Source organism: Hemitrygon akajei, chromosome 4, assembly GCF_048418815.1.
Source record: "Hemitrygon akajei chromosome 4, sHemAka1.3, whole genome shotgun sequence".
Classification (NCBI taxonomy): Eukaryota; Metazoa; Chordata; class Chondrichthyes; order Myliobatiformes; family Dasyatidae; genus Hemitrygon; species Hemitrygon akajei.
This window is the reverse complement of record NC_133127.1, coordinates 15,431,126-15,454,380: the sequence shown is the minus strand read 5'-3', so window position 1 is coordinate 15,454,380 and position 23,255 is coordinate 15,431,126. Positions and strand designations below refer to the sequence as shown.

General features: G+C 43.8%; 1 protein-coding gene across 1 annotated transcript in view; it reads left to right on the top strand.

Annotated features, from left to right (window-relative positions):
• LOC140726138 (dedicator of cytokinesis protein 2-like) overlaps nt 1-23,255 on the top strand; it is a 1,234,790-nt gene that overhangs the window by 966,237 nt on the left and 245,298 nt on the right. The window contains exon 30 of the mRNA XM_073042110.1: nt 21,096-21,174. Coding sequence (XP_072898211.1) covers nt 21,096-21,174 — 79 coding nt within the window. The remainder of the gene's footprint in view (nt 1-21,095; nt 21,175-23,255) is intronic.

Below are 23,255 nucleotides of genomic sequence, written 5' to 3'. Positions count from 1 at the left end.
CTGACATATTTAGTTGTTTGCCTGTTCTCCATCTCCCTCTGGTGTTTTCCCCCCCACCTTTCTTTCTCCTGAGGCCTCCCGTCCCATGATCCTTTCCCTTCTCCAGCTCTGTATCACTTTCACCAATCACCTTTCCAGCTCTTAGCTTCATCCCACCCCCTCCGGTCTTCTCCTATCATTTTGCATTTCCCCCTCCCTCCACTACTTTCAAATCTCTTACTACCTTTCCCTTAAGTTAGTCCTGATGAAGGGTCTCAGCCCGAAACGTCGACAGCGCTTCTCCCTATAGATGCTGCCTGGCCTGCTGTGTTCCACCAGCATTTTGTGTGTGTTGTTGCTTGAATTTCCAGCATCTGCAGATTTCCTTGTGTTTGCCCATCATCTTCAACCTAGTTATTAACTTGCCAGTCCTGGGAAAAAGATATGCCCAAACCCTCAGGATTTGGGCCCCCGTATCTAAGTGTAGACGAGGTTCATGAGAATTATGCCAGCAATGAAAGGGTTAACATATAAGAAGATTTTTGATGGATGTGTGCCTGTACTTTATGGAGTTCAGAAGAATGAGAGAAGATCTTATTGAAACCTATCAAATGTTGAAAGGCCTCAACAGAGTTGATGTGGAGAGGATGTTTCCAATGATGGGGGAGTCTAGGACCAGAGGGCATAGCCTCAGAACAGAGGGATATTCATTTAGAACAGATATGAGAAATACTTTCTTCAGCCAGAGGGTGGTGAATTTGTGGAATTCAACGCCATAGATGGTAGTGGAGGCCAAGTCACTGAGTATATCTAAGGCAGAGGTTGATGGGTTCTTGTTTAATCAGAGTGACAAATGTTACAGGAAGAGACATGAGAATGGGGTTGAGAGGGATAGTAAATCAGCCTGGATGGAATGGCAGAGCAGGCTCAATGGGCCAAATGGCCTATTTCTGCTCCCATGTCTTAAGGTCTTATGGGTTTTATACACCTCTATAAAATCACCCCTCTGTCCCCTATGCTCAAAGGAATCAAGTCCCAACCTTCCCAACCTCTCCCTATAACTCAGTCCCTCAATTTCCAACAATATCCTCTTCCTTGCACACTTTCCAGCTCTTTACAATAGCAATGACTAAAACTGAACACATTACTCCACTGTGCCAGATTCAGGGAGACTTATTATTCTACAACCATCAGACTCCTGAACCAGCAAGGATAACTTCACTCACCTCAACACTGAACTGACCCTACAACCTGTAGATTCACATTCAATCATGTCTTGATGAAGGGTCCCGGCCCAAAACATCAACTATACTCTTTTCCTGCTGAGGCCCTCTAGCATTTTGTGTACGTTGCTCGGATTTCCAGCAAGACATTTTCTCTTGTTCATGTTCTCTATTATTTATTTACTTTTTTGCTCATTAATTACACAGTTTGTCCTCTTTTGCATGCTGAATCTTTGTCAAAGTTCAAGTTTCAAAGTTCATTTATGACCAAAGTATGTAACCTATATACAACCTTGAGATTCATCTCAGTGGAAGACATTAGCAATGTGCCAGAGGGCCGTGAGTGTTAGGGAGCAGGAGTGAGTGCCATTGCTATTACAAAGGAAAAAGTGCTAGGCAGACTCAAAGGTCTTAAGGTGGATACATCACCTGGACCAGATGGACTACATCCCAGAGTCCTGAGAGAGGTTGCTGACAGAAAACAGATGCATATCACTTGATTCTGGCATGGTCCCGGGGGAATGGAAAAATTGCAAATGTTACTTCACTTTTTAAAAAAGGAGGAAGGCAAAAGAAAGGAAATTATAGACCAGTTGGCCTAACCTCAGTGGATGGGAAAGTTTTGGAGTCTATTATTAAGCATGAGATTTTGGGCTACCTGGAGACTAATGATAAAAGAAGTCGAAGTCAGCATGGTTTTGGTGAAGGGAAATCATGCCTGACAAATCTGTTAGAGTTCTTTGAGGAAGTAACACGGAGAATGGACAAAGGAGAGGAAGAGGATGTAATTTACTTGGACTTTCAGAAGGCATTTGATAAGGTGCCACGCATGAGGCTGCTTAACAAGATAAAATTCTAAGACATTACAGGAAAGATATTGGCATGGATAGAGGAATGACAGGAAGGAGGCAGTGAGTGGGAATAAAGGGGACGTTTTCTGGCTGGCTGCCAGTGACTAATGGTGTTTCTCGGGTCAGTACTGGGACTGCTAGCTTTCAGGTTGTTTGTCATTGATTTAGATGATGGAATTGATGGCTTTGTGGTCAAGTTTGTGAATGATACGAAGATTGGTTGATGGGTAGGTAGTGCTGAGGTAGCAACGTGATTGCAGCAGGACTTAGACAAATTGGAAGAATGGACAAAAATGTGGCAGGTGGAATACAGTGTTGGGAAATGTACCATAATGCATTTTGATAAAAAGAACAATAGTGCAGACTGTTACCTAAATGGGGAGAAAATTCAAACATCAGAGGTGCAAAGGGACTTGAGTCCTCGTACAAATCTCCCAGAAGATTTATTTGAAGGTTGTGTCTGTGGTAAAGGCAAGTGCAATGTTGGTATTATTTCAAGGGGAATAGAATACAAAAGCAAGGAGATAATGCTGATGTTTATAATACAGTGGTCAGGCCACACTTTGGAGTATTATCAACATTTTTGGGCCCCATATCTCAGAAAGGATGTGTTGTCATGAAGAAAGTCCGGAGGAGGCTCATGAGGATTATTCTGGGAATGAAGGAGTTAACATGTGAGGAGTGTTTGGCAGCTTTCAGCTGGATTCACTGGAATTCAGAAGAATGTGGGAGGATCTCATTGAAACCTACTGAATGTTGAAAGGACAATGTTGGTGGATGTGGAGAGAGTGTTTCCAATGGTGGGGGTATCCAGGACTGGAGGGCTCTGCCTCAGAATTGAGGGGTGACCTTTTAGAACAGAGGTAAGGTGGAAGTTTTTTTAGCCAGAGAGTAGTGAATCTGTGGAATGCTCTGCCACAGACTGCGGTGGAGGCCAAGTCTGTGGGTATATTTAAAGAGGAAGTTGATCTTTTCCTGATTGGTCAGAGCATCAAGAGATATGGTGAGAAGGCAGGGTATATGGGATTGAGTGGGATCCGGGATCAGCTAGGATGGAATGGTGGAGCAGACTCGATGGGCTGAATGGCCTAATTCTGCTCCTATGTCTTATGGTCTCCTTACAGGCAGCCACAAGTCTTCATTATGTATATTTATTCATACATCCTATTGTATTTTTTTATTTTCCTGTAAATGCCTTCAAGAAAATGAATCTCGGGGTTGTATATGGTGACAGTCACGTACTTCAATAATAAATTTACTTTGAACTTTGAAATTATGAGGCCTCATCAACAGCTTATTTTTCAAACTGTGGCTTCACCAGTGTTTGGATATGTTAGCGATGAGCCAATTAAATCCAAAATGGGACGTAGGATGGAAGCCATTTGGTCACGTGGAGAACGTACAAACAGCAGCAGAGGTGAGAATCAAACTCGGGGAGGTGGAACTCTGAAACAGAAGCATAACTACGGTAGTTGTATCACTGTGATGACAAGGTTTTATCCCCTGTTAATGAATGAGCTTTCTGAAAGCAAGTGTTTCTTCTCTTTATCACCATGGGAGATCTGGTTAATGTGGGTATTGCAAGTGAAGTCATTACTAATGATAATAACTCCAAATGCCACACTCACAGAGAAGATTAAGCAGAGATGCTCTGACAAAAGGCAAAACAAGTTACTCTGAGGTCAGCTTCTGCAACAGAATTCTCAACCCCAGCCCAACATTGCTGGAACCGCCAACCCCTACCATCCTCATTCTGGAAGACATTCTCAAAGATTAAATTCAATGTAAATTTATTATCAAAGTACATATGTAACAGCACATACTACCCATAGATTCGTTTGCTTACAGCATTCACAGTAGAACAGAGAAATACAATGGAATTCATGAAAAACTACACACAAAGACTGACCAACAATCAATGTGCAAAAGAAGACAATCTGTGCAAATTCAATAAAAACAAATAATACTGAGAGCGTGAATTGTAGAGTCCTTGAAAGTGAGGACACAGTTTGTTGAATCAATTCATTGTTGAGGTGAGTGAAATTATCCATGCTGGTTCAGGAACTTGATGGTTGAAGGGTGTTAACTGTTTTGAACCTGATGGTGTGGGACCTTAGGCTCCTGTACCTCCTTTCTGAGAGCAGCAGTGAGAAGAGAGCATGACCTGGAATGTGGGGGTCCTTGATGATGGATGCTGCTTTCTTGTGGCAGCATTCCTTGTAGATGTGCTGCACAATGGTGGGGAAAGCTTTTTCTCTGATGGACTGGGCTATATCCACTACTGTTTGTTGGCTTTTTCATTCTTGGTCATTGGAGTTTCCATAGCAGGCCATGATGGAACCAGTCAGGACACTGTGCAACTATAAAAGTTTGTCAAGATCTTAGATGACATTTCACACATGTGTAAGCTTCTGTCACAAGGGCTCGTCCCCTTTCTCCCATCAGGCAGAAGATACAACAGCCTGAAAGCTCATGCAAACAGGCTGAAAGACAGCTTCTGTCCATTGTGCTGGTGGAATGCAGCAGGCCAGGTAGCGTCTACAGGAAGAGGTACAGTTGATGTTTCGTGCCAAGACCCTTCATTAGTCCTGACGAAGGGTCTCGGCGCGAAACGTCAACAGTGCTTCTTCCTATAGATGCTGCCTGGCCTGCTGCGTTCCACCAGCATTTTGTGTGTGCTGCTTGAATTTCCAGCATCTGCAGATTTCCTCGTGTTTGTGTTCTATCCATTGTTATCAGACTCTTGAAGGAACCTCTTGTACAATAAGGTGGACACCTTGCCTCTCAGTCTACATCACTATGGCCTGCACTGTACTTTTTTGGTAAATTTTACACTTTATTCTGCATTGTTATTCTACCTCAGTGCACTGTGTCTTGATTTGATCTGTATGAAAAGTATGCAAGACAAGTTTTTCACTGTATCTGGTTCCATGTGACAATAATAAACCGTGATATGCTGTGCGATGTGGAAGATGCAGCTGAGGAGAATTGGAAGTGGTTGTTTGTCGCTGTTTCACTGGGGTTGATACAGCGGTGCAACAGATAGTCTCTCACGTCTCCAGCCACCTGGGTTCAATCCTGGCTTCCAGCTGCTGTCTATGTAGAGTTCACTTGTTCTGACTTTGAACATGTGGGCTTCCCTTGCGTGCTCCACTTCTTTCCCTCATTCATGACCGAGTATTCTGAGTGGCCTTGGGCCCCTTATCTAAGAAATGATGTGCAGAGGATCCACAGGAGGTTCATCCCAGGAAAGAAAGGGTTAACGTATGAGGCGCATTTGATGGTTCTGAGGCTGTACTCCCTGGAGTTTAGAAGAATGACAGAGAATCTTATTAAAACCTATCAAATATTGAAAGGTCTAGACAGAGTGGATGTAGAGGAGATGTTTCCTATCGTGGTGGACTCTGAATGCAAGGACATTCCTTTATAGCAGAGATGAGGGGGAATCTCAAGCCAGATGTTGGTCAGTTTGTGAAATTCATTGCCACAGATGGCAGTGGAGGCTACGTCCCTGGGTATATTTAAAGCAGAGCTTGATTGGTTCTTGATTACTCAGGGAGTCAAAGGTTCCGGGAAGAAGGCAGAAGAATGGAATTGAGAAGGATAATAAATCAGCCACGATGGAATGGTGGAGCAGACTCAGTGGGCAGAATGGACTAAATCTGTTCCAATGTCTTATGGTATTAATTTTGAATCCAATCTACAGCACATTATGGATCTTATGTGACTGAATATCCCAAACCAGCAATCATGAAATTAATTTCCCAGGGTAGCTCACTGGGTGAAAGTAAATGGTCCAGTGAGCAATGCTTGCAGGAAGAGGGACTATCAGAAGAACACAAGAAAATAAGGACTTATGAACTATCTTGCTGCCTCAGTTAAACATCCAATATAATCAAATACCTCCTCCGTCTCTGGACATCCCTTCGTTATATTTAGAGATACAGTGTGGAACAGGGCCTCCCAGCCCAAAGAGCTCCACCGACCAGCAACCCACCTATTTAAACCCAGCCTTATCACAGGACAATTTACAATGACCAGTTAACCTAATGACAGGTACATCTTTGGATCGTGGGAGGAAACTGGAGCACCTGGAGGAAACCCACACTCTCACGGGAAGGACGTACAAATTTTCTTACAGATGGTAACCGAATTCTGATGTACCAAGCAGTAAAAAGATGGTTCAAAGGTTCATTTATTATCAAAGTATGTACGGCGTATACAACTCTAGAGATTCTTCTTCTCCAGATCACCATGAAACAAAGAAAACCACAGAAGTCAGTCATACCTCCAGCCTCAAGAACAGCTTCTAAGAGTATTGAGTGGATCCCTAGTACACGAAGATGGACTCTTGACTTTACAATCTGCCTCATTATGACCTTCAACCTTACTTCCTCCTTGCACTGCACATTGTCTGTATCTGTTGGAATTAATTCTGCCTTGTCATTGTTTTACCTTGTACTACAGTTCCTCACTGTATGAACAATATGCAAGACAAGCTTTTCAATGGCTCAGACATTCCATTTAATATCACAGAATGTGTACAATATACAACCAGCAATTCTTACTCTCCGCAGACATCATCAAAACAAGGAAAACCCCAAAGAATGAATAACAGAAGAAAACTGCGAGAACTCCGAAGCCCCCTGCTAACCCCTCCCACGCACATGCAGCAGCAAACGGCATCACCCTCCCTCTCCCCATGTATTCCAGTGGAGAGCATCAGCATTCCCACCACCCACCATGTAAGCAACAGCGAAGCCCCAAAGAGAGACCATGGTCTACAATCCATCAAAAATTACTCAGCTGTTCAACATCCCATAGGCTCTCTCTCTCGCCAACAAGGGAGAGAGAGATATCACTCCCTCCACAGCGAGAGGGGGACAAACAGCTTGCTTTTTCAATGTTACAGTTTGTAGCGCTGCTTTGAATTTGAGTTTCCCCCGACTCGAGTACTGGCAGCAAACTCTCACTCACCATTGAGAGAGCGAGAGAGAGATCATTTGAGTGCAGAGGCCTTCGACAGCCACACCTGCTGTCTCGATGTTCCAGTTCCAGTTCCGTTCACTGTACCGGCGAGTAATCGGGTCCACAGGGGCACGCAAGTCCACACCCGAAGGTGCTGTCTTCCAAGCCGCTCCTGGAGATATCAAAAACGTGGCTGATCGGCGAGCTCCAAGAATGGGAACACACCACCAGGAAGAACCGCAGTTTGAGCTCAAAGATCGATCACGTACTCCAACAGGACCCCAGCCACCTTGGAAAGGGAAAAAGAGACGTTAGAAGAAGAATTTAAACTGTTCCACTAATGGGCTGGGAGAAGTCGCCCTCTGGCACCATCTCTGGACTTAAGACTGTATCTCGGCACATGTGACAATAATAAACCACTTCCATTCCCAGTGCTCATACAGATCAATTCATTGCACAATGCATTGAGGTAGTACAAGGGAAAATAATAAACAATGCAAACTAAAATACAACAGATACAGAGAAAGTGTGGTGCAGGTAAACGATAAAGTATAACAAGGTAGCTTGTGAGGTCAAGGGACCATATTACCGCCCCAGGGAAAAATTTAATAGTCTCATAACAGCAGAGTATGAGCTATCCATCAGCCTGGTGGCATCTTCTTTTCAGGCTTTTGTATCTTCTGTCCAGTGGAAAAGGGGTGAAGATAGAATGTCCAAGGTGGGTGGTATCTCGGATTATGCTGGCTGCTTTGCGGAGACAGTTGGAAGTGTAGGCAGAGTCCATGGAGGGGAGGCTAGTTTCTGTGATGTGCTGAGCTGCAGATTCTGTGGTCACATACAGAACAATTGCCATACAACTGTTATACATCCAGATTGGATGCTTTCTATGATACACCCGCAGAATCGGTAACTTTATTGGCCGAGGCGTCTATGCGGTTGGACCAGAACGGAACGGCCTTTGGGGACGTTCATTCGGAGGAACTTGAAGTTGCAACACTGTTGATGTAGACAGGAACATGTGCACTGCCCCCCTTCCTGAACTCAATGACCAGCTCTTTTGTTTTGCTGACATTGAAGGAAAGGTTGTTGATGTGACCAGTAGGCAACACAAGCTTTTCACTCCACCTCAGTGTGTGAGACAATGATAAACCAATTACAAAAGGATCTCGTACTTTATTAGGCCAAGTGCAAAATTCCAAATAGGAGCAGGAACGGGATGCTTCGTCCTTCAAGCTTGCCCCACCGTTTATGGCTGATTTATTGATTCATGCTGGCTCAACTTCTCTTCCTTGCCAATTCGCTATATCTCTCTCATTTCCTTGATCTTTCAAATATATCTCCATTATATATATCTCTAATAATCTGGCCTCCACCATCCTCAGAGGGGCAGAGAATTCCAGAGATTCACTATACTCTGAGTGAAGGAGTTTTCTACCTACCTCAATTTTAAATGACTAGCCTCTTACTTAGTAGCTATTTCCTCCAGTTCCTGACTCCCAAACTAATGGAAACATCTCAACAACTACTCTGTCAAGCCTCCTTGGGATACTTCATCTTTGAATAAGTTACCTCTAGTTCCTCAGAACTCTCCAGCCTGTAGGATAGCCTTCTCATTCCATGGGTTTGCCTGGTGTATCTCCTTTGGTCCACCACTATTGCTGCTGCATATTCTTTTTGGGTAAGGGGACCAAAACTACACGGCAGTACATCACTGTAGTAGTCAGCATGGCACTTCACAACGCGAGCAATTGGGAAGCCAGAGTTCAGTCCTGCCGCTGTCTGTAAGGAGTTCGTACAATCACCCTGTGACGCTGTGCTTCTCCTTTGGATGTTCTGGTTTCATCCCACTTTCTAAAGACGTTAGGGTTAGTAAGTTGCAGGCATGCTATGTGGGAGCTGGAAGCATGACGACACTTGGGAGCTGCCGCCCAAAATATCCTCGGACTGTGTTGGTCATTAACACAAATCAATGCATTTCACTCTGTTTAAAAAAAAAAAGCCACTTCTTAATCTTTAACTGCACTCTGTACTCCAGGAATAGTCTCACCCACACCCTGTATAATTGTAACAAACCACACTATTTTAAACTTCAGCCGCAATAAAGGCCAATCCCCAATGAGCCATGTAATTACAAGTTGGACCTGCCTGTTAACAATTTGTGATAATGCACCAGAACATTGAGATCTCCCTGAACTTTATCTGCATTTTCTCTCCATTTTTGGTGCCTCTGCCAAAGTTCATTCAAAGATCCAGAGATCCGAAGTATATTTATTATCAAAGTATCTATACAGTACTCAGCCCTGGGATTTGTCTTCACACAGAGAGCCACAAAACATAGAAACACTATGGAACCTGTTCAAAGAAAAACATCAAACACCCAAAGTGCAAAAAAAGAACAAATGACCTCACACTTTGCCATGTTAAACTCCATATGCCAGTTTTCACCCAGTCCCTCACTCTATCTGTATCCCAATATAGAATCACAGTACCTTCATCATAACATGGCTTTCCATCTACTTCAGTACCATTGTCCAACTTGGGAAACCTGACTGCTTGCCCCTCCTTCAGATCATGACGAGAGGCGTACAAATTCTGACTCTAGCTTGTTCAGCATGGTCAAGATGGGCTGATGGGACTGTTTCTGTGTGTACCACTCCTTAACTCTTTAACTCTGAGAAGCTAAAGGAGGATAAAGAGGAGGGAGAGGAAAGAGTGAGAATGCAGAAAGCAAAAGCAATAATCTAGACTGCCTCAGATTTTTTTTTCACTCCTTTTGAATTACTTATTGAATTTAATTATACATATACAGTACTGTTTTTCACATCTTAGACACATGTATGTAGCTAGGGTGCCTAAGACTTTTGCACAGTACTATATTCATCAATGTGGTACGGAGAGTATGTAAATCTGACGGGTGAAAAGCATATTCGGAATGCCAAGGGTGGAACACCGTGGGAGGGATGTAGGACAGGTTGCAGAGACGGAGTGCCAGGGGTGAATGGGGTGGGGGGGGGGGGGAAACAGTGGCGCAAGTACAAACGCACCCAGACCTGAGACGCCAGGCAAGATCATTTGATTCTCAACAATTGGTTTAATGATCATTACAGAATGTCTCTCAGGAGCTTCCCTCTCCCTCCCCTCTCCCTTCCCCTTTTTCTCAACCATGATTCCCCTCTCCCTGCCCCCTTCCCACTCTCAGTCCGCAATAGAGACCCATATCAGAATCAGGTTTATCATCACTCATACATTTCAGGAAATTTGGTTTTTTTTCTGTAGCAGCAACAGTACAGTGCAATACATAAAATTAATACAGCACTGTGAAAAGTCTAAGGAACCCTAGCTCTATATATATGTGCCTAAGCCAGGGCAGCAGCAGTATTTGTGTGGAAGAAAGGTCTGGCAATCTACTTCCGTATCTTGCCACGAAAACCCTATAGACAATTACACTATCCATAAGGTTGCCATGAGTTGACAATGACTTGACAGCACTCAACAACAGCTCAACATGATTTTGCACAGTAGTGTGTGTGTGTGTGTAATGTCTTATTGTAACACATTTTTTTTAATATGTATTGCACTGCCGCCTCAAAACAACAAATTTCTCAGCATACGCCAGTGATATTAAATCTGATTCTGATAGACCCGAGTTAGGAGTCCAGAGAAAGAAAGGGACAGTGTGGGGTAGTGAGGGGATGCAAGGATTCAGGAAACTGAGCTTCCAGTGTTTTCAGTTCCTGGCAGGCAAAGTTATAATTAATTCAATTAATGGGCTAAAACTTCATAAATGTTTATGACGAGCTGCAAGTTCTATTCAGCAAGCTGCAGGATCGCGTCCAATAGAATGACAGATTCTCATCTTACTCTGCCGATGACTACACCCTCTCTCACCTCCCACCAGCAAGAAATTTAATGAAAGGGAAATTGCAGGGTTCTCGACAGATACTGTAGAATCTTTAACCCATGCCGCTGACTCGGCAAGCAGAGGCACCTCCCTTCTTCAGCGAGCGGAGTAAGCGAAGAGCCAAAGAAACTGCTGATAAAAACGAATCATAGACACAAATTCAAACTCTGTTATTTACTATTCAAAACACTGATCCCTTTATATTTAAGCAAATATAATTTCTTAAGATTCCACTGTTCTCTGCTGGAAATTTAAAGCCAATATTTGCATTCTCACAGCAAATACCATCTATTATCTTTAGAGAAAATATTAAAACAGGGCTCACGCACACACAGCTGAAAAGATTCAAAATTGCAAACAGAAGTGTCCTCATCAGCAGTCCTTTTGTGACATTCTGGATTTAATTAGTGACAGCTGTGGAGGGCTTCAACCTGTTCTGCCTGCTTCATGATTTTATTTCTACCTTCATTGCTATCCGCGACTTTAGGGCATCCAAAGGCAATCCTTCATCCACTTGAATACCTTCACTGATCTAGTGGTGAAAACATGCACCCAATTTGCTCACAGCAACCTCTACCCAAAAAACGTCGACTCTTTCCGTAGGTGCTGAGTTCCTCCCTCACCCTGGACTTTCTCTCGCTTACCCCTCCCATTGGGGAGAAGACACAAAAGCCAGACAGCAGGTAGCATCAGATTCAAAGACAGCTTCCATCCCGCTGTTATCAGACTCTTCAGTGGACATCTGATACACTAAACATGAACATTGGCAACCTACCTCATTGGTCCCCTTGCCCTGTATCTGCCTACCTGCCCAGCCTTTTCTCTGTAACTGCTACACGCTATTCTGTGTTTATTGTTCGGCCTTAATGTAATTAGATTACTGACAAGAAGTCTTAGCCTCCTATACATAGCTAGGGTGGCACAGCACTATAATTGTCAATGTGAAGCGGACAGCGAGTTTGTAAATGTGGCAGGAGCAAAGGAATTTGGGAATGGTGAGGGTAGAGCGCTGCAGGAAGGGTGTGCGACAGATGGCAGAGAAGGAGTGCCGGGGACAGGAGGGTGGCATGGGTGCAGACATACACATCCATAAGACACCATGAAAGGCAATTTGATTCCAAACAATTGGTTTATCGATCATTGCAAAATATCTCTCTGGTGCTTCCCACTCCCTCCCTCTCCCTTCCCCTTTTCCCAACCATGATTCCCTTCCCCTTGCCCCCTTCCCACTCTCAGTCCACAGTAGAACCCTGTGTCAGAACAAGGTTTATCTTCACTCACATATCTCATGTTATTTGTTTTTTGCAGCAGCAGTACAGTACAATACATAAAATTACTGCAGTACTGTTAAGCACCCTAGCTATTTATATATGTTCCTAAGACTTTTGTGTCTTTATTGTGTTTTTTTATTATTGTGTTCTTTATCTTATTTTTTTTTGTGCGGCATTGAATTCTGAGTAACAATTATTTCATTCTCTTTTACACTTGCATACTGGAAATGACATTAAAAAATCTTCAATCTTGAAACTTTGAGGAAAGTGAGGCTTGATAATTAAATCATGCAATTCAATGTGAAATCAGGTCATGTCCCCACAGGCTTTGAAAGAACAAAACCATTAGGATAATCTCCAGTGCGGTCAGACAAAACATTTTGGTACACCGGCTTCCAAGAATCATTGAATCTTACAATGCGGTGAATTTGGCCTGTTCAGTTCATGCTGAGATAAACAGTATGGTTGTATAGACTAATTCTCAGTGTCTGAAGACTTGGAGATTTGAAGCTTGCCTATGTACATTAGGTTTCATAATGAGAATCAAGGTAGATGTGACATTTGGCCTGAGAGTCACTACTTGCTGTGAGGGCAAAGGGTCAGAGGTCAATCTTCTTTCTCCATGAGCACAATTTGGAATGTATGAATATTATTTTAGAAATGGAGTCATGGAATCCAACAGCAAAAAAGCAGGACTTTCACCCCAGCTGGTTGATGCCCAACCAAGGTAAAGATTTAAGGATTAGACCATAAGGTACAGGAGCAGATTTGGAGCATTTGGCCCATCGAATCTGCTCCACTATCCAATCATAAGTGATCCTTTCTTCCCCTCCCCAACCCCATTCCCTGACCATCTCTCCGAAACCTTTGATGCCGTGTCCAATCAAGAATCTTATCAATTTCTACACTAAATACATCCAACAACCTGTCCTCCACAGCTGCCTGTGGTAACAAATTCCACAAATTCACCACCCTCTGGCTAAAGAAATTTCTTGGCGTCTCTATTTTAATTGGCAAACCCTCTATCCTGAGGCTGTGTCCTCTTCTCCTAGACTCTCCCCCCATGGGAAACATCCTTTCCACACCCACGCTGTCTAGGCCTTTCAACATTTGAAAAGTTTCAACGAGATTCCTCCCTCATCTAAATTCCAGAGCCATCAAATATTCCTCATTTGATAACCCTTTCATTCCTGAAATCATCCCTGTGAACCACCTCTGGAGCCTGTCCAATGCCAACACACCTTTTCTTAGATGACAAGCCCACAAGGTGAGGCCTCACCAGTGCCTTATGAAGCCTCAGCATCACATCCCTGCTCTTGTATTCTAGACCTCTTGAAATGAATGCTAACATTGTCTTTGCCTTCCTCACCACCGAGTTTAACCTGCATGTTAAACTTTAGGGTTTTCTGCACAAGGACTCCCAAGTCCCTTTGCATCTCAGAGTTTAGGATTTTCTCCCCATTTAGAAAATAGTCTGCATATTTATTTCTACTACCAAAGTGCCTGACCATGCGTTTTCCAACATTGTGTTTCATTTACCACTTTCTTGCCCATTCTCCTAATCTCTCCATCCATCTGCAGCCTTCCTGTTTCCTCAATACTACCTGCCCCTCCACCAATCATCGTATCTGCAGACTTGGCAACAAAGCCATCTATTTCATCTATTTCACTGGCAGCCAACCAGACAAGGATCTTTTTATTTGCATTCACTGCCTCCTTCCAATCAGTCAATGCTCTAACCATGTTAGTAACGTTCCTGTAATACCTGCAGCCTTCCTCCTTTCTTAAAGAGTGGAGTGACATTTTCAATTTTCCAGTCCTCTGGCACCATGCCAGAGTCCAATGATTTTTGAAAGATCATGCTAATGCTGGCACAATCTCTAAGGCTACCTCTTTCAGAACCCTAGGGTGCAGATCATCTGGTCTGGGTGACTTAGCTACCTTTTGGTTTTTTAGCTTTTTGAGTACCTTGTAATAGTTGCTACACCCACTTCTCTTCCTTCACACACTACAACATCTGGCACACTGCTAGTGTCTTCCATAGTGAAGACTGATGCAAAATACTCATTTAGCTCATCTGCTAGCTCCTTGTCCCCCATTATTATTTCTCCTGCCTCATTTTCTAGCGGTCTTATATCCACTGACTGCATATTGCTGCACGTGGCACAGGCCACAATCCTGAAATTACAACCCTGGAGGTCTTGCTTGCCTGCTTTCTACCTCACTCTCTAAAATCTATTTTCAAGACCTCTTCGCTTTTCCTTCCAATGTCATTGGTACCAATATGTCCAAGACTTCTGGCTGCTCTCCCTCCCTCTCCAAAATGTTATGGACACAATCGGAGATGTCTCTGACCCTGGCACCTTGGAGGCAACACACCATCTGGGTGTCCCATTCATGTACACAGAATCTCCTGTCTATTCCCCTCACGATCGAGTCCCCTATCACTACCACTCCCTTCTTCTCTCTATTTCCCTTTTGCACCATGGACCCATGCTCAGTGCCTGTAACTCGGTCATCATGGCATTCCCCATGGAGGTCACCCCCACAAAAGTATCCAAAGTTGTTTCTGAGGGAAATGGCCACAGGTGTGCTTTGCTCTAACAGCCTATTTATATTTCCATTCCTCCTGACAGTCACCCAGCTGCTCACCAGCTACATTATTAAGATTGTTGATCCAAATACTCATTTAGTTCATCTACCATCTCCTTGTCCCCATTATTATTTCACCGGCATCATTTTCTAGCGGTCCTATATCCACTCTCATCTCTCTTTTATTTTTTATGTACTTGAAAAATCTTTTACTATCCACTTTGATACTGTTTGCTAGCTTGTTTTCATATTTCATCTTTTCTCTTCTAATGTTTCTTTTAGTTGCTCTCTGTAGGTTTTTGAAAGCGTCCCAATCCTTTATCTCCCTGCTAATTTTTGCATTGTTGTATGCACTTTCTTTTGTTTTTACATGAGTTTGACTTCCTTTCTCAGACCCACAGTTGTACTATTTTGCCATTTGAATATTTCGTTGCTTTTGGAATACATGTGTCCTGCACCTTCCTAATTTTTCTCCGAAACTCAAGCCATTGCTGCTCTGCTGTCATCCCTGCCAGCATCTCCTTCCAATTTACTTTGTCCAATGCCTCTCTCATCGCACTGTTATTTCCTTTACTCCACTGAAATACTGCTATGTCAGACTTTACTTTCTCCCTATGAAATTTCAAATTGAACTCAGTCATATTGTAATCACTGTCTCATAAGGGTTCTTTTACCTTAAGCTCCCTAATTGACTCCAGTTCATTACATAACACCCAATTCCATATAGCTGATCCCCTAGTAGTCTCAATGACAAACTGCTCTAAAAAGCCATCTGAAAGGCATTGAACAAACTCACTCTCTTGAGATCCATTACCAACCTGATTTTCCCAATTGATCTGCATGTTGAAATCTCCCATGGCTATCATAGCATTGCCCTCTTGACACACCTCTTCTATTTCATGTTGGTCCACATCCCAGCTAATGTTGGAAGGCCTCATTATATAACTGCCATCAGGGTCCTTTTACCCTTGCAGTTTCTTAACTCAACTGACAAGGATTCAACATCTTCCGATCCTATGTCACAACTTTCTACTGATTTGATGCCATTCTTTACCAGCAGAGCCACACCAACCCCTCTGCCTGTCTTCCTATCCCTCTGATACAACGTGTAACCTTGGACATTCAGCTCCCAACTACAACCATCTTTCAGCCATGATTCTGTGAAGGCCACAACATCATACCTGACAATCTGGAAACATGCAACAAGATCATCCACCTTATTTCTTATACTCCGTGCATTGAGATATAACACTTTGAGTGCTCTATTTGCTAAACTTATTGGTTTTGCATCCCCAATGCACGGATGCTCACCCTGCTGGCAGCTATTTTGACCAATCATCTGCCTGCCCTTCCTGACAGTTGGACTGCACACTACCTTTGTTTTATTACCATCTATCCTATCCTGAGTCCCTTCATTCCAGTTCCCACTCCCTGCCAAATCAGTTTAAACCCTCCCCGACAGCTCTAACAAATCTGCCCGCAAGAATTTTGGTCCCCCCTCGGGTTCAGGTGCAACCTGTCCCTTTTGTACAGGTCATACCTCCCCCAGAAGAGATCCCGGTGATCCAAGAACCTGAAACCCTGCCCCCTGCACCAGCTTCTCAGCCACGCATTTATCTGCCAAATCATCCTGTTTCTACCCTCATTAGCATGAGGCACAGGTAGCAATCCAGAAATTATAACCTGGAGGACCTGCTTCTCAGCTTTCTGCCCAGCTCTCTAAATTCTCTCTTCAGGACCTCTTCGCTTTTCCTTCCTATGTCATTGGTACCAATACGTACCAAGATATCTGGCTGCTCTCCCTCCCTCTCTAAAATACCATGGCAGTGACCCAAGACATCCCTGACCCTGGCACCTGGGAGGCAATATACCATCCAGGTGTCCCATTCACATCCACATTATCTCCTGTCTGTTCCTCTGACTATATAGAATCTTCCGCTGAAACCCTTCATCAGGACTAGAGAGGAATGGGAGAAGAAGGCAGAATAAGAACATAAGGGAACTGGTAGGAATACAAGCTGGCAGGTGATAGGCCGAACCAGTTGAGGGGAAGTTTGGGTGAAGTGAGAAGCTGGGAAGTGATGGGTGGGAAAGCTAAAGGGCTGAAGAAGAAGGAATCTGATAGGAGAGAGGAGAAGGGATCAGAGAGGCGCCTGAATGGGAACGGAAAAGGAGAAAGAGAAAAGGGGAAGGAGAGAAATTACAGGAAGTTAGAGAGATTGTTCTTGCTGTCAGGTTGGAAGTATGCCACATGGAATATAAGGTGTTGCTCCTTCAACCTGCGAGCGCCCTCATCTTGGCAGGAAAGGAGCCCATGGACAGACGTGTCCGAAGTGGAATGGGAAACCAAATTGAAATGTGTGGCCACAGAGAAATCCTGCCTTTTGCGGCTGACAAAGTGAAAGTGCCCTGCAAAGCGTTCCCCCAGTCTGCGTCGGGTCTCACCATTAAGCCAGCACATGTTGCTTTGGTAAGAGCAGCATGGAAGGGTAACAGTTAGCTATTACAGCGCCAGTGATCCGCGATCAGTCTTCAATTCCAGGCGCTGCCTGTAAGGAGTTCAAAAGTTCTCCTGTGACTGCATGCGGGTTTCCTTCAAGTTCTTTGATTTCCACTCATATTCCAAAGCCATACAGGCTAGGGTTAGTGAGTTGTGGGCACACTGGAAGTGTGGCAACACTTGCAGGCTCTCTCCAGCATATCGTCAGACTGCGTCAGTCGTTGACACAAAACGATGCATTTAAACGTATGTCTTGATATTTTGATGTACAGACATTGACAAATAAGTATACTCTCTTTTACCGCTTTAACTCATCTTCTCTGACATCCATGGGGCTTAATGAGGGTGTTCCTTGGCCTGTGGTGTGTCGGAGCTGAACTAACGTCACTAGATCTAGCAATTAGTTTCAGGATGCACGGTAAATCATGTAATTTCAGCCGTGTGTATGAGCTAATTCAGAGGTGTCACACCCTCTGGTACCGTGTCAACTGTGCCTCATCGAAGCCGTCAGGATTCAGCATTCAAACAACGTCACACTCATCCTCAGTAGAAAAAGAGCAATTCATTGCTTGTTAGCAATGGCCAGAAGTCTGTAGTTTAGCTGGGAGATGTTTGTGTCTAGTGAATGCACATTATTTCACTTTTACTGCACAGAGACAGGTTATTTGTGCATTGATGCTCCGTGCTAAACAAGATGCCACACTGGTTTATGCTAAGTTATAAGTCCCTGGTTCCTCATTGACTCATTGAGCTCAATGGAAGTGCAAAGCAAGGCAGCATGGTGGGAAGTTACAGTCACCCAGGGACCTGCATCACTGATCCAGAGACATGAAATTGAATCCCACCAGGGCAGCTGATAGAATGTAAATTTCAAGCAATCAAAGACATTTACAGAGTCATAGAGTATACAGCGTGGAAACAGATGCTTCAGCCCAACTGGGCCATACCGACCATGATGTCTACCTAAGCTCGCCCTAATTGATCACGTCGATCCATGTCCCTCTTCAGGATGGTGCTGGCAGTAGTCGGTGATGTTTTCTGAGCAGCTCACAAAATTACTGGATCAGAATCAGAATCAAGTTTAATATCACCAGCATACATTGTGAAATGTGCTGTTATGTGACAGCAGTACATTGCAATACGTAGTAAAAAAAACAGTGAATGACAGTAAACATCAGAGTCAGAATCAGATTTGATATCACCAGCTTGTTGTAAAATTTGTAACCTAGCAGCAGCAGTACAATGCAATATACTGTATGATGATGGAGAAAAAATAAATGGATTACAGTAATTTTATATATATATTTAAACAGTTAAATTAAATAAGTAGTCCAAAAAGAAAAAAAAGTAGTGAGGTAGTTTTCGTGGGTTCAATGTCCATTCATAAATCTGATGGCAGAGGGGAAGAAGCTGTCCCTGAATCATTGAGTGTGTGCCTTCAGGCTTCTGTACCACTTCCCTGATGGTAGCAATGAGAAGAGGGCACGTATTGGGTGATGGGGGTTCTGAATAATGAATACTGCCTTTGAAGGTGTCCTGGATGCTGGGGAGGCTAGTGCCCATGATGGAGCTGTCTGAGTTCACAGCTCTCTGCAGCTTACTTCAGTCCTGAACAGTGCTCCCCCACAACCTCCCATACCAGACAACAATGCAGCCTGTTAGAATGCCATCATGGTACATCTGTAGACATTTGTGAGTGTCTTTGGTGACATACTAAATCTCCTGAATCGCCTAATGAAATACACCTATTGTCTTGCCTTTTTTATATGGTGGACCCAGGATAGATCCTCAGAGATGTTGACCCCCAGGAACTTGAAATTGCTCACTCTTTCCATTTCTGATCCCTTGTTGAGGACTCATTATACCCTTTCTAAAGTCCACAGTCACTTATACTTATTCTGAACTATGAACTCAGCAATCTGCAACCTGCAATTTCCCTTTGAGTCTTATTCATTCTTATTATTATTACTATTTTTTTTGTATTTGCATAGCTTGTCTTGTGCACATTGATCGGCTGTCAGTCTTTGTGTGTAGTTTTTTTATTGATTCTTTTGTATTTCTTTGTTCTACTGTGAATGCTTGCAAGTACACGAATCTCAAGGTTGTAGATGGTGACATACAGTATATATACAGTACTTCAAAAATAAATTACTTTGACATCTTTTCTAATACAGGTACTAATTCAGAAGTCTTTTAAAAGCTGTTATTGCATCCTCTTCAACCACTATCTCTGGCAAATTGTTACATACCCACATCACCCTCTGCATGAAGAAGTTGTCCCCATGTCCATTCTAAATCGTTGACATTTCACCTCAAGCTCGTGCCCTCTGATTTTTGGTTCCACTTCCCTGGCATAAGGGCTACAGATATTCACCCTATCTGTCGTCTCATGCAGGAGATCGCTCTCCTGCATCCCAAGGAATGAACTAGCCTGCCCAAGCTCTCCCAATAACACAGTCCCTCAGGTCCTGGCAAAATGGAATTTTGAATTTAAAAAAACCTAGTTTCAGCAATGACAGACAGGATCACTATAAAACTTGCTTGGTTCACTGCAGACAGTTTACCATAATCTCCCCACACTCCTCTCCTACCCAGCACATGTCCTTATCTTGCTCTGATTCCATCTGCCACTCACCTCTCCCTAATAGTTCCCACTCTCACCTCTTTTACTTGGCACAGTCCATCTCTGGTAGCCCTCCGTGTTCCTGCTTATCCCTCTCCAGAAGCTGTCTCCAACCTTCATATATTTGGTATCAAAGACCACATCCATCCCAGATATTCTCTCTCTTCTGCTCTCCCATTGGGAAAAAGTTACAAACGCTTGCAAGCAAGTACCACCAGGCTCAAGGGGCAGCTTCTATCCCACTGTTATCAGACTCTTGAACTGACCTCTTGTATGATAAGCTGAACTCTTGGCCTCATAATCTATTTTGTTATGATCTTGCATTTTATCGTTTACCTGCACTGCACTTTTTTGGAGGTCTAGACTCTGGTCTGTTCTCTTTTCCCCACTTCCCTTCCCTTGGTCCTACTGGGCTCCCTAATTCCCCTCTCTATCTCCAAAACCATTCCTACATACCAAAAAAACAACATATGCTGCCAGAGAAAGTGGTAGTTGTTGGTACATTCATCATCATCATGTGCCATATTGTACAACGTAGGCGATCATGGTCCCATGACCATGATTATTCCTGGCAAATTTTCTGCACAAGTGGTTTGCCATTGCTTTCTTCCGGGCAGTGTCAAGATGATTAACCCCAGCCATTATCAATACGCTTCAGAGATTGTCTGCCTGACGTCAGTGGTCACATAACCAGGACTTGTGATAATGCACCGGCTGCTCGTAAGACCATCCACCACCTGCTCCCTTGGCTTCACGTGACCCTGATCAGGGGGCTAAGCAGGTACTGCACCTTGCCCAAGGGTAACCTGCAGGCTAGCAGAGGGGAAGGAGCACCTTACACCTCCTTTTTAGAGTCACATCTACATCCTGCCACCCAAGTAAGCAAACTGAAGCCAATATATCCATTGAAAGGCATGATGTCCAGCACTTTACGCATTGCACCAGGTGGGAGTCTGACCAAAAGGCTCTGCACAATTGAATTGGAACCTCCTCCACTTTGTAATCTAGATCCCCTTCAGATAAAGGCACACAATTCCATTGTCCTTTTTGATTGCTTTTTGTTGGTCCTCAACGTGAATCATAAATCTTCCTTTTCGCTTCTCGTACCTACAGTTTATTTCTGGTGTTTGCTGATGCTGTTAATGTGGAGGGATGCCTTTGGTAATCATCTCTTGTCATCTCTGCAGGGTCTTCCTACGTGCTATCAACCAGTATGCGGAGACGTTGAACAAAATGTTTTTGAACAGTTCAAGTTTTGAGCTGCAGGTAAGCTCGGATGTTTTCACACTGGGGAGAGGGAATGTGTACACGGCAGCTCAGCAGAGAGTGTCACTCATGCACTCTACAATGCGCTTGTGTGTGTGCGTGTGTGTGTCTATTTGCATAAGTGTGTATGGTTGTGCATGTATGTTTACATTATACACATATGTTTGTCTTTGTATGTGTAGATTTACACATCATAAACACATTTTGTGAATGCATTGTTACTTATATAGCTGTACTATGTACAGGTGAGTGTACAGTGAGTGTGATATTGGTCCAAGAGCACGGTACACACATTCTGCATGTGCTTCATGTGTGGTTTTGCAATCATGCTGTTTCTGAGTAGGTTATGTGTCACTTGTCAGGTGTATGTGTTTGTCATAGGGTCACGGACCACTACACCACAGAACCTGGGCCTTCAGCCTATCCAGTGTGAGTCAACCAGTTATTCTGCCCAGTCCCCTCAGCTTGCGCTTGCACCTGGACTACAGCCCTCCACATCCTTCCCGTCCAAACTTCTCTTACATGTTGAAATCAAACCCGCATCCACCACTTCCGCTGGCAGCTCGTTCCACACTCACACCACCCTCTGAGTGAAGAAGTTGCCCCTCATGTTCCCTTTAAACATTCACCCTTCACCCTTAACCTATAAGCTCTAGCTCTCATCTCCCCAGCCTCAGTGGAAAAAGCTTGCTTGCCTTTATGTTCTCTGTACCCCTCATGATTTTGTATGGCTCTATCAAATCTCCCTGTGGTAAACTATGTATACCTGTCTGGACACGCACCCCTGCTGACTGCTCTGTGGCTCCTCCCACAGACCCCTGTATAAAGGCGATTGGGGCATTGCTCCTCCCTCAGTCTCCGAGATGTCGTGCTCCCTTTTGCTGCTAATAAAAGCCTATCGTTCACTTCCAGTCTCCGAGAGTTATTGATGGTGCATCACTCCCCTCAATCTACTATACCCTTAATGTCCTTGTGCATGTTTATGAGTGTCCTGTGCATTTGCACATGTGTGTGTGGTTTCAGGCCAAGCACTCTCAGTGGTATTTGCTTTGCACCATAGGCCTCTAATGCCTGTATTGCACATTTAGAATCAGAATCTGGTTTAGTATCACTGGCATATGTTGTGAAGTTGTTCCCATATTCCTACACTGCTCAATGCCAAACTTAACACCCTCACTCTGCCTCAGCAATGGACCTTCCTGACTCAAAACCATCAGGTGAGAGTGAGTTGATCCGTATGAAAATTATGCAGAACAAGCTTTTCACTGTATCTTGGTACATATGACAATAATAAACTGATACTAGTACCCATACTCTCTCCACATCTCGAACTCCTGACTCGCTGATGATGGAACCCCAGTCACTAGGTCCTTGCATTCTGATCTTTCTGATCCATGTGCCTATGGGTTCACCAATCCTCATGTCTCCTGAATGCAAGAAACTTTGATCCCAACATTTTCTGATGAGTTGCTCACCTGCAGTGCCACCAGCCCTTGTCCTTACTGGTTTGTCAGTCGGATATCTGTCCAAGGAAGCACATTACAGGCCCTTCAGCCCATGATGTTGTGTCGATTTAACACTTCCCACTCTACAATTTTCTTAAGTCCATGTACCTATTGAACAGTCTCTTAACTATCCTTCATCATGCAAGCATGTCGCTGGCCTTTGAAAGCAGAGTGAGGACTGTAGGTCTAGACTCCAGTCTGCTTTCTCATCAGGTGAGGATTACCCTTTATCAGGAGTGTGCAGTGTAGTCATGGCAACTACTGATCTTGGGAGGGAGCAAGTAGGGAAAAGAAGCCAAATGACCCAGTGACCTTCTCCCTCGCTATAACATACACAGAACGCACAGTGCTCTGGGGAATAGTTAAGCCATCATTGGTACTTGTCATGTATTTCCCAAACTCCACAAACCTCTGTAGCCTCTTGTGATCCTGTGTGTTGGAGCCTCCATACCAGACGGTGATGCAAGCAGGCAAAAATGCTCTCTGCTGTACATCTGTAGAAATTTACAAGAGCTTTTTCAGTGACATACCAAGTCTTCTCAAACTCCTAATGAATTTGTGCCTTCTTCATGGTTA